This window comes from Diplotaxodon limnothrissa, linkage group LG7 (assembly GCF_057381915.1).
Source record: "Diplotaxodon limnothrissa isolate DT_005_m linkage group LG7, D_limnothrissa_male_GT1.1, whole genome shotgun sequence".
Taxonomy (NCBI): Eukaryota; Metazoa; Chordata; class Actinopteri; order Cichliformes; family Cichlidae; genus Diplotaxodon; species Diplotaxodon limnothrissa.
In genome coordinates this window covers 28536879-28552386 of record NC_140602.1, presented here as the reverse complement: position 1 = coordinate 28552386, position 15508 = coordinate 28536879, and the positions used below count along the sequence as shown (strand labels likewise).

The 15508-nt window shown below is 41.0% G+C and overlaps 1 protein-coding gene across 1 annotated transcript in view; it reads left to right on the top strand.

Annotated features, from left to right (window-relative positions):
- The window catches only part of cadps2 (Ca++-dependent secretion activator 2), a 194711-nt gene that overhangs the window by 109281 nt on the left and 69922 nt on the right, over positions 1 to 15508 (top strand). The window contains exon 13 of the mRNA XM_085357839.1: positions 916 to 1103. Within this exon, the coding sequence (XP_085213965.1) occupies positions 916 to 1103 (188 nt within the window). The remainder of the gene's footprint in view (positions 1 to 915; positions 1104 to 15508) is intronic.

Here is a 15508-nt window from a genome sequence, read left to right as displayed (position 1 = left end):
TTCCTTCTGTTAGGAATCCTAATTACTGTTGTAAGCTTCATGCCTAATTTAGTGATTATGTGCGAGATGACTGAGCTAATGAACATCTCAAGATGTTCCAGTTGTTCCACACCTTTTTCCTGCTTTTTATCTTTTTAAATTCTAGCAGAGAATTAATAATAGAAGAGTTAACCTTTGGACTGGTTCTTAATTGTAGTATTTTTGAGTTTGTAGTGCCTAATTGTGGCATTTTGTTTTGCATCTCCCACAGTTACAGGAATTTGTGAAGAGGATGTTCAGCCATGTCTAAACTTTGGAACAAACTGTGTTTTCTCTCAAGTCCTAGGTTTATCTTTGTTAAAACAATAAAATCATTCACATAAATTATCTTTTATTAGTCATGCATTTTGGCTATAAGGATCCCAACACTCATATGTTTGATAAACAAAGAATATTTACAAAAATGTAACATCAATTTATTGTTTTACGATTGAAAAGCACTGAAATGATAATAAAGTCTATAGATTAATTTAAAAAGTTTTATAAAGGGAGGTGCAAGGAGGAAAAATAAAACTAATGCATTGTTCTATGCTGATAGTAAGGCATGGACAGGTTTGTGAAAAACTGCAGGTAAACCTGAAGTAGCAGAGGCATCAGATGAGTCCTCATCAGACACCACAACTGCCCCCCCCGTCTTGATTTTGAAAATCGTTTCAATATAATTTTAAACTATATTTTAAACTTTATCTAGCGGATGTTAAGTTTGATAAGATGAGTGGCTTGAAAGAAATGTTTAATCTGTGGAAGTTCTCCAAAAAAGAAGGCAAAATTAGTCTAAATAACCCGTACACGTCACTAAGGTCTGACGCTTTATTAGCCAATCTTTGTTGGTTTGTTTTAACTTATCTGTCTGGTGTGCATGTATTTTATCTTTAGGGCTGGTTCAGTCCTGGTCAGGTGTTTGTCCTGGATGAGTACTGTGCTCGGTATGGTGTTCGAGGCTGCCACCGCCATCTGAGCTACCTGAAGGAGCTGATGGATTATTCGGAGAACAATGCTCTCGTCGACCCAATGCTGCTACACTACAGCTATGCCTTCTGCGCCTCCCACGTCCACGGAAACAGGTAGTTAGGAATCATTAGAGTAACTGCACTCCACAGGCATGGAGATCTTTGTCTCATTTCTACAGAATGAAAAGGTCTAAATAAGAGCATAGATGGTAACAAATGTTGATCACTTAACATCCACTCGCTTGGTGGCAAATCACTTAGTGCTATTGTTAGGGCTAGGTTTTATTTTATCCACATGGTAAATAAGCATAGTTTAGGAAACTAGAAGATGTTAACTTTAAAATCAAATCTCTAACATACATTTTAGCTTACAGTTCTTCAAGATTTCCATTTGGGAATTTCAGATATGTCAAATATTTATATGGAATAGATAATTCCATGTAAAGTAGTCTGGTGCTTGCTAAGATGTTAGGTTTTGGGACTGCAGGGATTAAAGTATACCAATGCCAGCACTGTGTGTGGGTAGCAAACTCGAGCTGCACATCCACCCCTAACACCCTTTGTGAACTTTTGTGTGTGTGTTTTATGATATCACAATGTTTATCTTTGCTCCTGATGAACCAGAGTCACAATTCCTTATGGTTGTTAGAGAGCTTCAGTAGTTGAATATAAACAAAAATCCTTTTTTTTTCTCTTAATTGTTTGCTAAAATCACAGACGCTGCTGTTTTTTCCTCTACGTATTGTTAAAGGCACCTCAGTTTTGGTCATTTTTATTCATGTTTCTGTATTTATCCCTTATTCTTTTATATTGGCTTTATTTCTGCTTCTTTTACTTTTTAATTTCCTAATTATAAAAATTGTATTCCCGTTTAATTATACCTTTCTATATTAGCTTTTGTAAGGCACTTTGTGACTCTTATCTCTGAAAAACTATATAAATATATATTTCACGACTTCTTAAAGCAGTCGTACTCTTTTGCTTTGCACTAATCTTTCTTCTTGTTCTTTCACATAGTCCTTTTAGGGTTCACCACAGTGGATCAGCTGCCTCCATCTCACCCTAGCATTCAGTTCAGTCCTACTTAATTGCATTCATAAATATTCTCAGTGGTTTTCCACTTTTCATTCTCTTCATAGCTGCCCTTACTTTCACCTTACTTACCCTCTTCGTCCTGTTTTTTTCTCCATCAATCCTGCTCTCTCTCTTATTCTCTTCATTCATCTCCCCCATCAAAGTACTCCTTCCATCTTCTCAGCACAGTCTCTTCTCTTGTTAGTACAGTTCCATCTTTACTCCTTTCTTTATGTTCAACCTTATGCTCAACTCAATAAACAGCTTGTCTACTTTCTTCATCTCTTCGACTATCCCACTTTAGCTTTGCTTTGTCTTCTATCCTCCGTCCACAGCATACACTACATATCTTCTTGGCAGTTTCCCTCACTACCACAGCCATTTCTGTTCTTTTCGCAAAATTCATCTGCCTCCACATTCCTCACCTTAACACCATACCAACCCAAGACCTAATCATCACCTGTGTTCGCTTCACCTACATGTCCACTGAAGTCTGTCCAATCATCACTCTTTCCACCAGGAATACTTTCTACCACTAATCCCACTTGTGGGGCTAATGCGCTGACAACAGTCAACATCACACCTTCAGCTTTACTTCCAGAACACTCTTTATATACTTTTCCTTGTTTCATTTTTGTATAGTAGCTCCACCTCAGTTGTGATTTAACAGTTCTTGTTAACAGCTAGTTTTTCTCTCCTTTATGAATGATAATTTATTCTGAAGGGTCGGCCATTAACCTATTTCTTCTCACAATTTAATTCCAAACTAAAAGTTATTTTCTCATGTCTTATCGTTTTATCGTTTTATTGTTTTAGTGGCTTTTTTCATTTTTATGGCAAATTGAAAACATGTTTGCAGCTTATGTCTCTATTTTAGTGGCTTAAATGACACTATGACTGTGTTTTATTTTTTTAAGTAATGAAAAACAACAAAGCAATTTTGTAAGGTTTGATTTTCCTGCTTTGCAGCCTTTGTGAAGAAACTATAAAACAGTATTATAACTTACAGGATTAAACAGTAGTGTTCAGTTATATGTTAATGCCTTTATAATAACCTTTTAGTCTTAAGAGATGTGAGCAAATATTGCACGTTTTTCACAATTTACAACAATAACAGTGCAAACATCTTCCTGATATGCAGTGTCAGGAAGCTGTACCTTGTCTGCTATGACAGAATCAAATTGGATCCATCTAAATTTGGTGAACATTGTGGGGCTAATGGTTGCATCTTTGGAATAAAGCGGTTTCCTGCATCAAAAAAGCAAAGAAGCAAGTGTCTAAGCTACAGCATCTCTAATCCTCCCAGTTGTAGCTAAGTTCCTCGTGGAAGTGTTTATTTACAGGCCCTGTCCCTTATGATAATGGGAGCCAAATTGTCACTACACTACACAAATTTTGTAAAATACAACATAATCAATTGTGTCTGACCTTTAAATCAATAACTTGTGCTGTGTGTTTGATAAAACAGTCAAACTTTAGCCGGCTTCAAAAGGAACTCTGAGATGACTTGTTTGAAGGTTTGCGTAAGTTTGATGAGATGGATTTGAATCAGGATCGAGTTTAAAGGAGCATTATCAGAGCCAGCGGGAGTCACCTGTCAGTTGAGATCTCTTCTGCTCAGAGCCATCTACACCGCAGCAACACAGGATGTGACAGCAGCTTTTACCTCCCCCAACCCTTTAAACAACAATCCTCTCCATCTACACAGACGTAAATAGGAGAGGAGGTAGGTGACAAACAGAATCACATGCCACTCGGCCTCATCTCCTTTCTACAAATGTAAGGTGAAGTGGCATCTACACCCAGTGCTCTGCCATGCCGCTCAGCAAGCTCGACTCATGACAACTCTTGTCAACTGACATCATCACTAAAGAGCCAGAGGGTTAGTTGGATCCCGCAGGCAGATGTAGTACTTATTGTTTTCACTTGAGCCAAACTGAAAGCAAACACACAAACTTAAGTCTACAGGGATACATCTCCCCATCACCATCCCCAACCCCAGAGAAGCATTGACAGCAGCCTCGCCTCCATTGCACTTGCTTCATTTAGCAGCAACAATACATCTAAGCCCCGACAAGCTGTCACTCAACACTCTGCCTTGAGTGCTACCAAACCAAACACCGCTTTGTGTTGTGTTTCTCTCAGCTCGGCACATTTTGAGTTTGGCTTCTTGCCAACCTGTGCCCCGTCTGATTTGTTTTCAGCTGTAATTTCATTCAGAGGGTTTGAGTGACATTTGCTGGGAAAATTCAGTTTCTCGTATCATTTGAAAGCTCTTGATGAGCTCTTTGTGAGTATCAGAGAAAATATGTCAGCTTCCAACTCACTGAATTGATCTTAGTAACCACTAAAGACCCCATTTAAAAGAGATTTTTCTGTGCCTTTGTGCTTGCTTTTTTATTTGTTGTAAAGTTTTCATGGAAATGTTACAGAAAGTGCACACAGACAACAAATCTGCTGGCATGGTGCATTCACATTCAACCTTATTGATTGGAAAAAAAATCAGTTATTTTGTCTGAGTTGTTTTGAATTAGGCAATGTTTTGACAGTTATGGGAACACTTGACTGGCTTCATACTGCCAAACAGACTTTGGTATCAAACTGCTTTAGTCAAGGACGTTAAAAGTGATATTCATGTAAATGAAAAATAGGAAATATTATTATATTAATTACGCATAAAATTGCAACAAACTCTGAAATATTAAAGTCAGTTTTCGTATTGTTTAGGTTTTAAAGTAAAGCTTTAAAACCTAAACAATGGGGCCTGTTTCACTATTGTCACATATGTAACATAACTTGTGAAATGTTATTCCTTGATAGCTTTGTTTAGACTGTTTAGACTGCATTTGGAATTTTACAGCTTATGTTGCCTCGATGTGGCTTAATCGATCTTCAAATGCGCCCTTCAAAAAATGTCAGGCTGGACATTAAAGAACCAGGAAGTGCAGAGGATTAGTAAGGAGGAAATGAGGACGACAATCAAGAGGATGTAGAGTGGAAAGACACTTGGTTCAGGTTTGGAGGTATGGAAATGTTTAGGAGAAAGGCCGGTGGACTTTTTAACCAGATTGTTTTATACAGTCCTAAAAGTGAGAAGAACACATATGTGTGAATGAGAAGGTGTAGTAAAGATGTAAGTAGAGGTAGTGAAGGTGGACAAGTTTAAGTATCTGGGGTCAATTATCCAAAGCAATGGACAGTGCACAAGAGAGGCGAAGAAGAGAGTGTAGGCAGTGGTTGAAGGCATATATTAGAGGTGATCTTTGACAGAAGGATAGCAGTGAAAGGGAAGGTTGATAAAATAATAGTGAAACATGCCATGATTTATGATTTGGAGACGGTGGCACTAACAAAAAGACGAGAGGCTGACTTGGAAATAGCAGAGCTGAAGATGTTGAAGATTTTTAATGGAAGCAACCAGAATGGAAAGAATTGGTTGACTGAATAGTTGTTAACTTGTGCCTGACCGATCCAGTAACAAAATCTTATTCTTGATGAGCTGCATGTTTGATCTGGCAAAGATTTTACACCAGATGGCCTTCCTGATGCAACCTACCCCGTTTATGTGTACCGCTGTGGCTCAGGACACAGATATCATTAAGAACAGCAACTTGAATAACTGCTGTTACTTACAGGAGTTAGTTTTGAGGGTATTTCCTACCTAAAGTAATTCCTCTAAAGATTTCTCATGCGGGGAGTTTTCTTTACACACAGAGATTTATAGTTTTCCTTTTCCATGAGGTTCTCTGCTGGAAGTAGTACTAAAGGTCTGATGACCTCTGATTTCCTTTTTTCTGAATTCAGACAAAACTTGTTTCTAAAAGTCTTAGAAACATGGTTTCTAAGCAGGTACCTACTCTGAATGGCATTGCCTTGGCCTCTGTATATAATGACATTGTGAGGAATCTTGAAGTCATTTGTAACCAGGATATACCCTTCAGTGTGCTCGTTAACTGACTGTGATTGAATCCTTTCTGTCATCTGCACAATGCTGCTAAAATTAAAATGTTTTCTTCCATTTTTTCCTCTTAAATTAGAAACATCCTGTGTATGATGCTGAAAAATTACCGTAGTTTGATTTAAATAATTTTATGCTTTACTATGTAATCAGAAGCACACATGGATCAACTCACATGCAGCCTGTTTTTTCAGTTGATCCTGTTTTTTTCTCTTTACTTTTACTTTTCTTGCTTTTTTTCTTAGTTTTTTACTTAGTATTTTAGAGAGTTTGTTTTAATATCTTTCTTTTCAAAAATGTGGATCGAGCTCGTTTTGGTTCTCCTTGTTACCGTGGAACTGTTACTTTCATTGAGGAATGGGACCGTGGCGCAGCAGCTACACACCGCACACTTTGTTTACTCCAGAGATCAGCTGATCACCCTGATGCCAGCCAGCTAACCAGCCAGAACCATGGATATACCGGCTGAAATCTGGAGAAAAATACACCATGGATGCAGAGGTGGAGGACAGAAGAAGAGAAGGAGGGAGACGGCGAGATAGCAGAGGCCTAAACAGAGAAAGAGGTACAAAACATGTCTGTCATCAGGATATGCCTGATCACAACACATCTGCAGAAGGTCTGGAGCAGCTGTTCAGGCCGACAGGGACAGTGCAGCCAGTGGTGAGCAGAAAGGAGGGCTTGCCGTTCTTGTTAATAACTAGTGGTATAACCCTGCTCACATAACAATGAAAGAGCAGATTTGTTGCCCGGACACTGAACGGTGCACTGTTGGGATTTACTCATGTAATCTTGTTGGCGGTTTATGCTCCTCCTTCTGCTAACCCCACAGCTGCATGTGACATTACCCACTCCGCCATAGCCCGGTTACAGACTAAGCACCCGAGTGCCTTTATTGCTATCTCAGGTGACTTCAACCATGTCACCTTGGACACTACACTGCCAACTGCGTGTGTGTGTGTGTGTGTGTGTGTGTATACACTACCGGTCACACTCATGGCATTCTTTCTACAATGTACATTAAATATTCTTCAGAAAGTTCTTCCCATATCTCTTACATAAGTTCATATAAATGTGTGGCACTTGTAGGTTGCTTTGCTTTCACTGTTCTGTCCAGTTCACCCCAAACCAGCTCGATGGGTTTAAGTCTGGAGACTGTGCTGGCCACTTCATGTTTTCAAGCTCACCATCTCGTTCTTTTTTCCTGAGATAGTTCTGGCATAGCATGTACTTATGCTTTGGGTTGTTATCTTGCTGTAGAATGAACCCCTGACCAACTAGGCACATATCAGAGGGTATTGCAATGCTGTGGTAGCCATTTTGGTTCAGGGAGCCTCCCACTCTGTACAAGTCAGTGACCCTGGATCCAGCAAAACAGCCCCAGACTGTCACACTTCCTCCTCTATGTTTGAGTTGATGCCACACACTGTGGAACCATCCTCTCGCCTACTTAGCGGCATACAAAGATCCTGCGTGATGAACCAAAGATTTTAGATTTTGATTAATCAGTCTGTAATACCTTCTTCCAGACTTCAGTAGTCCAATGATGGTGTTTCATGGCCCAGGAAAGCCTTCTTGCCTTATTCTGACATCTTAGCAATGCCTTTATTGCTGCAACTCATCCTGTCAAATCTGCAGCTCAAAGTCTTGTCTTTGAAACTGAGACTTGCTTACTACCACCACTATTAAGCTGTGCTTGAAGCTGTTGTCCTGTGAGCTGCTTATCACACAGAAACTTGTCCTCTGGTTCAGTGGTGGCTTTGGGTCTGCCAGACCTTTTCCTGTCAGTTTGCCCCAGTTTCTGTGTGCTTTTAAAAAAAAAAAAATTTATTTTTTATTTTTTTATTATAAATTTTATTTTCAGTCACAGCAGCATGTTAATAACAAAACATTGAACATACAGTAGTTTGCTGCTCAGTATTTACAATATCCCAAAAAATAACAGAAATGGAGAAGGAAAACAAACAAACCAAAGAAACCCCTGCAAAACAACAAAAAAAAACCCAACAACAAACAAATATAAAAATAAAATGTATAAGGGACATTCAGTGTACAGTTAACTATGATAGTGATATAGAGATATGGCATCTGGTGATGACAAGGTGGTCATTTTAAATGTTTCCATGTACATCAGGAATGGCTGCCATGCCTTAAGAAATTTGGTGGTTGAACCTGCCAATGTATATCTCATCTTTTCTAAATGTAAAAACCTCATGAGCTCTGCAAGCCACTGTTCATGTGTGGGAGGAGCTTCCTGCTTCCATCTTAAAAGTATAAGGCGCCTTGCGATAAGTGAAGCAAAGGCAATAGAATTCGAATAGTATTTTGGCAAAGTGATGTCTTGAGGTATCATCCCAAAGATAGCCGTTAGAGCAGAAGGATCATATTTAACGTTATACATCTCTGACAGAGTGTTAAATATAGACAAATCAAATCAAATCACTTTTATTGTCACATCACATGTGCAGGTACATTGGTACAGCACATGTGAGTGAAATTCTTGTGTGCGAGCTTCACAAGCAACAGAGTTGTGCAAAATACAATAACGTAAACAAGCAAAATACAAGAATGGCTACATCTGAACTAATAAATATATGTACAATATATAATAGTATATGCATTTCTGGATGTGTATACTAAATGTTTTTCTACGTGTGTGTGTGTGTGTGTGTGTGTGTGTGTACACATATTTTACAAATTAAATAGAGTAAACAATAAATAAAATATATAAAAATATACAGAGTTGAGACATGTGCAAAACAGTGGTATTACTGTACAGTATGGAGTGCATAATGTTGAAGTTCCAGTAGTGAAGCTGAGGTGTCTATGAAGTGTTCAGCAGTCTGATGGCCTGGTGGAAGAAGCTGTCTCTCAGTCTGCTGGTTCAGGACCGGATGCTGCAGAACCTCCTTCCTGATGGAAGCAGTCTGAACAGTTTATGGCTGGGGTGACTGGAGTCCTTGATGATCCTCCCCGCTTTCCTCAGGCACCGCTTCCTGTAGATGTCTTGGAGGGAGGGAAGCTCACCTCCAATTATCCGTACAGAGCACCGCACTACTCGCTGGAGAGCTTTGCAGTTGTAGGCGGTGCTGTTGCCGTACCAGGTGGTGATGTATCCAGTGAGGATGCTCTCAATGGCACAGTGATAGAAGGTCCTGAGGATGCGGGGGCTCATGCCGAATCTTTTCAGTCTCCTGAGAAAGAAGAGGCGCTGTTGCGCCTTCTTCACTGTTTTGTTTGTGTGTACTGACCACGTAAGATCCTCAGCCAGATGTACACCAAGGAACCGGAAGCTGCTCACTCTCTCCACAGCAGCGCCGCTGATGGTGATGGGGGTGTGTACTTCTCTGCACCTCCGGAAGTCCACTATCAACTCCTTTGTCTTTGCGACGTTGAGGGTGAGATGGTTGTCTTGACACCAGTGGGTCAGGGCGCTGACCTCCTCCCTGTAAGCCGTCTCATCACCATTGGTGATAAGACCCACCACTGTAGTGTCGTCCGCAAACTTCACAATGATGTTGGAGCTGTTAGTGGCTGTGCAGTCGTAGGTGTAGAGTGAGTACAGGAGAGGGCTCAGTACACACCCCTGTGGAGCACCAGTGTTCAGTGTGATGGGGGATGAGGTGATGCTGCCCAGTCTGACCACTTGGCGTCTGTCAGACAGGAAGCTAAGGATCCAGCTGCAGAGGGAGCTGCTCAGTCCTAGATCCTGCAGTTTCCTGTCCAGCTTCGAGGGAACGATGGTATTGAATGCTGAGCTGTAATCTACAAACAGCATTCTCACATACGTGTCTCTCTTCTCCAGGTGTGACAGGGCAGTGTGTAGTGTCAGGGCTATGGCATCATCAGTGGACCTGTTGTGGCGGTATGCGAACTGTAGAGGGTCCAGTGAGTCGGGTAGTGCAGAGCAGATGAAGTCCCTGACCAGCTTCTCGAAGCATTTGCTTACGATGGGGGTCAGGGCTACAGGTCGCCAGTCGTTCAATGAGGAGATGGTGGAGGATTTGGGTACAGGGACGACGGTGGCCATTTTGAAGCAGGCTGGGACTACAGACAGAGAGAGGGAAAGGTTGAAGATGTGTGTGAACACTCCAGCCAGCTGAGCCGCGCATGACTTGAGGACGCGGCCGGGAATCCCGTCCGGACCAGTAGCTTTGCGTGCGTTCACCTTCCTGAAGTACTTCCGCACATCCTCCTCAGACACAGTGTGCGCACTGACGTCATCCGCGGTGCGCACACTGTCCGGTCTCATGGTGTTCGCTGTGTCGAATCTAGCGTAGAATACGTTTAGATCCTCACACAGAGAGGCCGTGGTCTGCGGTGTGCTGGTTTTCCCACCCAATAGGTATGAAGATTGGGGCATGTCCAAAAGGTATGAAGGCGCGAACCTGTTTCTGCTTTACATCTGTTACACAGAGGGTCAGCTCCTGGATAGAACTTGGCTAACGTTTCCTTGGAGATATGTAATCGGTATAGGACCTTGAATTGAAGGAGCCCATGCCTGGCACATATCGAAGAAGAGTGTACCCTCTGGAGAAAAGATTGCCAGAGCTCATCTGTTATAGTCATCCCAAGGTCTCTCTCCCACTGTGCTTTAAGGATGGAGAAGAAGGAGATTGAAGATCTAATAATATAGCATAGATTTCTTTAATCGCCCCTCTCTTATGACCGTTTATATTAATAATTTTATCCAAAGAAGTTTCCTCAGGTAGTTCAGGAAGGAAATCCACTCTTTACAAAGTGGCGAATTTGTAGATAGCGGAAAAAATGTTGCCGAGGAACATTAAACTGCTTCAGGAGCTGCGTGAATGAGGCAAAAATCCCATCTACAAAAAGGTCTTTGATATTTCTAAGGCCATTACTTTCCCATATTTTAAAGGCAGAATCTGTCATGGCGCAGTGGCCCGTGGAAATGGGATGGACTCAAGTGCAGATTCAAACCCGGAGGCCAGAGGTGTGGTGTAACGAAAAGAGACTTTATTTACAATGCTCAGAGGCTAACAGAAATTGCAGACTAGAATTAAGGAACATAAACTAGATGTCTGAGGCGAGAGAAAATACTGTGACTATAACTAGATGGCAGGGATAACTGGGTGCAGGTACTGTGCAGGGGAAACTGTGGCTGGCCAGGGCACTGAAACAGAGGAGAGAGCAGTCAGGGGAATCCCACAGAGGGCTGCGAGTGAATCTGAGGATAATACACTGAGCTGTCTTACAAGCTTGCAGGTGGGGGTTGCGTGGAGGGGGGAGGCAGGAGAGGTCCAGGTGGGTGCTGCATGCAATGCAGGGAGGCAGGCAGGAGAGACTGGCAGTTCCAAAATGGGGAGAGATTACCGGCGGCTGCAAACTTGTATCCAGGAGAGCTTGGTAGGTGGGTTTCAGAGGCTGACGAGAAAACAGAGGAAATAAGGTTAATACACACGATGAGTCACCAAGGAACAGACGTGAGGCCGAGAACTGACTAAAGTTGGCAGATAATCTGGCGAAGACCAGTTGAGTGCGCCGGTCATAAATACTGCTGGTATGATTGCCATCAGGTGAGGAACAACAAAGACTCCACCCAGTGGGGAGGAGCCGATGCTGTGGAAAACCACCCAGACCACGACAGAATCCATCCTGGAGGGTGGGAACATAGGATTTGAGCAGATAGGTGCTTTAATTGACATTAAGTGTAACCCCAACCTTTTCCTACATTGCACCCAGATTCTGAGCGAGTCAGACAACAAAGGGTTACGTTTATACAGGGAGTGCAGAATTATTAGGCAAATGAGTATTTTGTCCACATCATCCTCTTCATGCATGTTGTCTTACTCCAAGCTGTATAGGCTCGAAAGCCTACTACCAATTAAGCATATTAGGTGATGTGTAATGAGAAGGGGTGTGGTCTAATGACATCAACACCCTATATCAGGTGTGCATAATTATTAGGCAACGTCCTTTCCTTTGGCAAAATGGGTCAAAAGAAGGACTTGACAGGCTCAGAAAAGTCAAAAATAGTGAGATATCTTGCAGAGGGATGCAGCAGTCTCAAAATTGCAAAGCTTCTGAAGCGTGATCATCGAACAATCAAGCGTTTCATTCAAAATAGTCAACAGGGTCGCAAGAAGCGTGTGGAAAAACCAAGGTGCCAAATAGCTGCCCATGAACTGAGAAAAGTCAAGCATGCAGCTGCCAAGATGCCACTTGCCACCAGTTTGGCCATATTTCAGAGCTGCAACATCACTGGAGTGCCCAAAAGCACAAGGTGTGCAATACTCAGAGACATGGCCAAGGTAAGAAAGGCTGAAAGACGACCACCACTGAACAAGACACACAAGCTGAAACGTCAAGACTGGGCCAAGAAATATCTCGAGACTGATTTTTCTAAGGTTTTATGGACTGATGAAATGAGAGTGAGTCTTGATGGGCCAGATGGATGGGCCCGTGGCTGGATTGGTAAAGGGCAGAGAGCTCCAGTCCGACTCAGACGCCAGCAAGGTGGAGGTGGAGTACTGGTTTGGACTGGTATCATCAAAGATGAGCTTGTGGGGCCTTTTTGGGTTGAGGATGGAGTCAAGCTCAACTCCCAGTCCTACTGCCAGTTTCTGGAAGACACCTTCTTCAAGCAGTGGTACAGGAAGAAGTCTGCATCCTTCAAGAAAAACATGATTTTCATGCAGGACAATGCTCCATCACACGCGTCCAAGTACTCCACAACGTGGCTGGCAAGAAAGGGTATAAAAGAAGAAAAACTAATGACATGGCCACCTTGTTCACCTGATCTGAACCCCATTGAGAACCTGTGGTCCATCATCAAATGTGAGATTTACAAGGAGGGAAAACAGTACACCTCTCTGAACAGTGTCTGGGAGGCTGTGGTTGCTGCTGCACGCAATGTTGATGGTGAACAGATCAAAACACTGACAGAATCCATGGATGGCAGGCTTTTGAGTGTCCTTGCAAAGAAAGGTGGCTATATTGGTCGCTGATTTGTTTTTGTTTTGTTTTTGAATGTCAGAAATGTATATTTGTGAATGTGGAGATGTTATATTGGTTTCACTGGTAAAAATAAATAATTGAAATGGGTATATATTTGTTTTTTGTTAAGTTGCCTAATAATTATGCACAGTAATAGTCACCTGCACACACAGATATCCCCCTAAAATAGCTCAAACTAAAAACAAACTAAAAACTACTTCCAAAAACATTCAGCTTTGATATTAATGAGTTTTTTGGGTTCATTGAGAACATGGTTGTTGTTCAGTAATAAAATTATTCCTCAAAAATACAACTTGCCTAATAATTCTGCACTCCCTGTAGGTGTATAGTTCTAATGGGAGAGCTGAACTCAACAAAGCCGATAGGCAAATTTTGCCACAATTGGATGACTCAATTTGGAGCCAAGCTGGAGTCTCTGTAGTAAAATTACTCATCCAGTACAGCATATTTCGAATATTTGCTGCCCAATAATAAGACTGAAAGTTTGGCAAGGCTAATCCACCCATTGGCCTAGTCCTCTGCATGAAATCTTTACGAATTCGTGGACTTTTGCCATTCCAAATAAATGCAGAGATATGCTTATTCAGTGTTATAAAATACTTATTGGGTAAGTAGCATGGGATACATTGAAACAAATAAAGGAACTTGGGTAGTATGTTCATTTTGATAGAATTGATGCGGCCAGTTAATGACAGTGGTAAATTGTTCCACCTCTGAAGATCTGTCTCAGTATTCTTAAGCAGCGGGACAAAGTTTCTTTCATAAAGACCTTTGTATGAATGGGTAACCTTAACCCCCAGATAGGTCACATACCCTGATTTAACGTTAAATTGAAAATCTGCAAATGAAATCTTCCTGGCTATAGAGTTGACACAGAGAAGTGCACTTTTATGCAGGTTCAACTTGTAACCTGAAATATTACCAAAACATTCAAAAATGGCAAGAGCACGGGGAAGAGAGCATAAAGGCTCTGACATATACAGCAGGAGGTCGTCAGCATATAAGGATATTTTGTGTTCCTGGTCACCTCTGAAGATGCCCTTAATGCAACTGTCAGCTCGCAGTTTAATCGCCAATGGTTCAATTGATAATGCAAAAAGAAGAGGGGATAAGGGACAACCTTGTCTCGTACCACGGAGAAGTGGGAAATAAGAAGAGAACAACGAATTTGTTCTAACACGTGCCAAAGGTGAGGAGTAAAGTAACTGAATCCATGAAATGAAATTAGGGCCAAATCCAAATTTATGTAGAGTATAAAACAGATAATCCCACTCCACCCGGTCAAATGCCTTCTCAGCATCGAGTAATAAGGCAATTTCAGGGGTTGTAGTTGACTTGGTGTGTAATATGTTTAAAAACCTGCGCAGGTTGAAAAAACCATGCATACCCTTCACGAAACCTGTCTGATCTGGAGAAATTAACAATGGTAGTTATTGCTCTAGCCTGAGAGCAAGTAGTTTCTGAGTGCTTTTTGATGCTGAGGGAAACTGGAATCACTGACACAATTTCTCTGTAGGAAAGATCTATATTTTTAAGTGTTATAATGGTCTGTCTCTCTTCCATTGTTAATTGCCTTTTTCTCGCCATTTTTATAGCTACACACTACTTTCTGCAGCACAATGCTGTTCAGCTGAGGCTCACTGATGGGTATGGTACCACAGTGTGTTCCAGCACTGCTTTTATGCAGACAGAGTGGGTTGTAAGTAATCCCAAAAAGTTGGAACACCTGTAGGAATTAGTAGCACCAGCTTTCAAGGCTTGATCAACCTCTATTGGTTTTTTTTTTGGTATAATTATGAAATACACAATATTTTTCAGTTTTGAGTAACCTTACCTTTTTTTTAACCTCTGGCAGTTCACCACTTACTTTTGTATCATTTTAAGCTATTCATTGGACTTGCCTGTAAAATATTGCCTGTAAGCCACCAATTGTAAGTTGGTTTCCAGGCAAACTAACATGCATAATTCAACCTTTTTAAATTAGATGTTAGTATTGTGAAATAAAAAAGATATGATGCTTTTATAAATGGTAAATGGACTCTTTCTTACATAGCACTTTTCTACTCTACGTGAACACTCAGGACGGTAATGTTGCTGGAAATGGTGTTGCGGTTCTTTTTTGTTTTTTTTGTTTTGTTTTGGTTTGTTGTTTTTCCATAACTTGTGTATCTGCAAATATACACATTCTGTATTTTTCATATGAAAGAAACTATACTGTGGTGGGGCTTGCTAATTTCTTGTTTTGATTTATGTATGTTATGTTTTGTTTTACTTCATATGTTTCATATGTTGTTTGTTTAATTTAAGACAAAAAAAAATTAAATGAATGAGAGGCAAGGCAAGGCAAGGCAAATTTATTTGTATAGCACAATTCAACAACAAGGTGATTCAAAGTGCTTTACAGAGACATTAGAAACAAAAACAAATAAAAAGCATGATTTAAAATTGATTAAAACAAACTAACTAACTAAACACACACATTTCACACCTGTTCGCGCGATCTGAACCC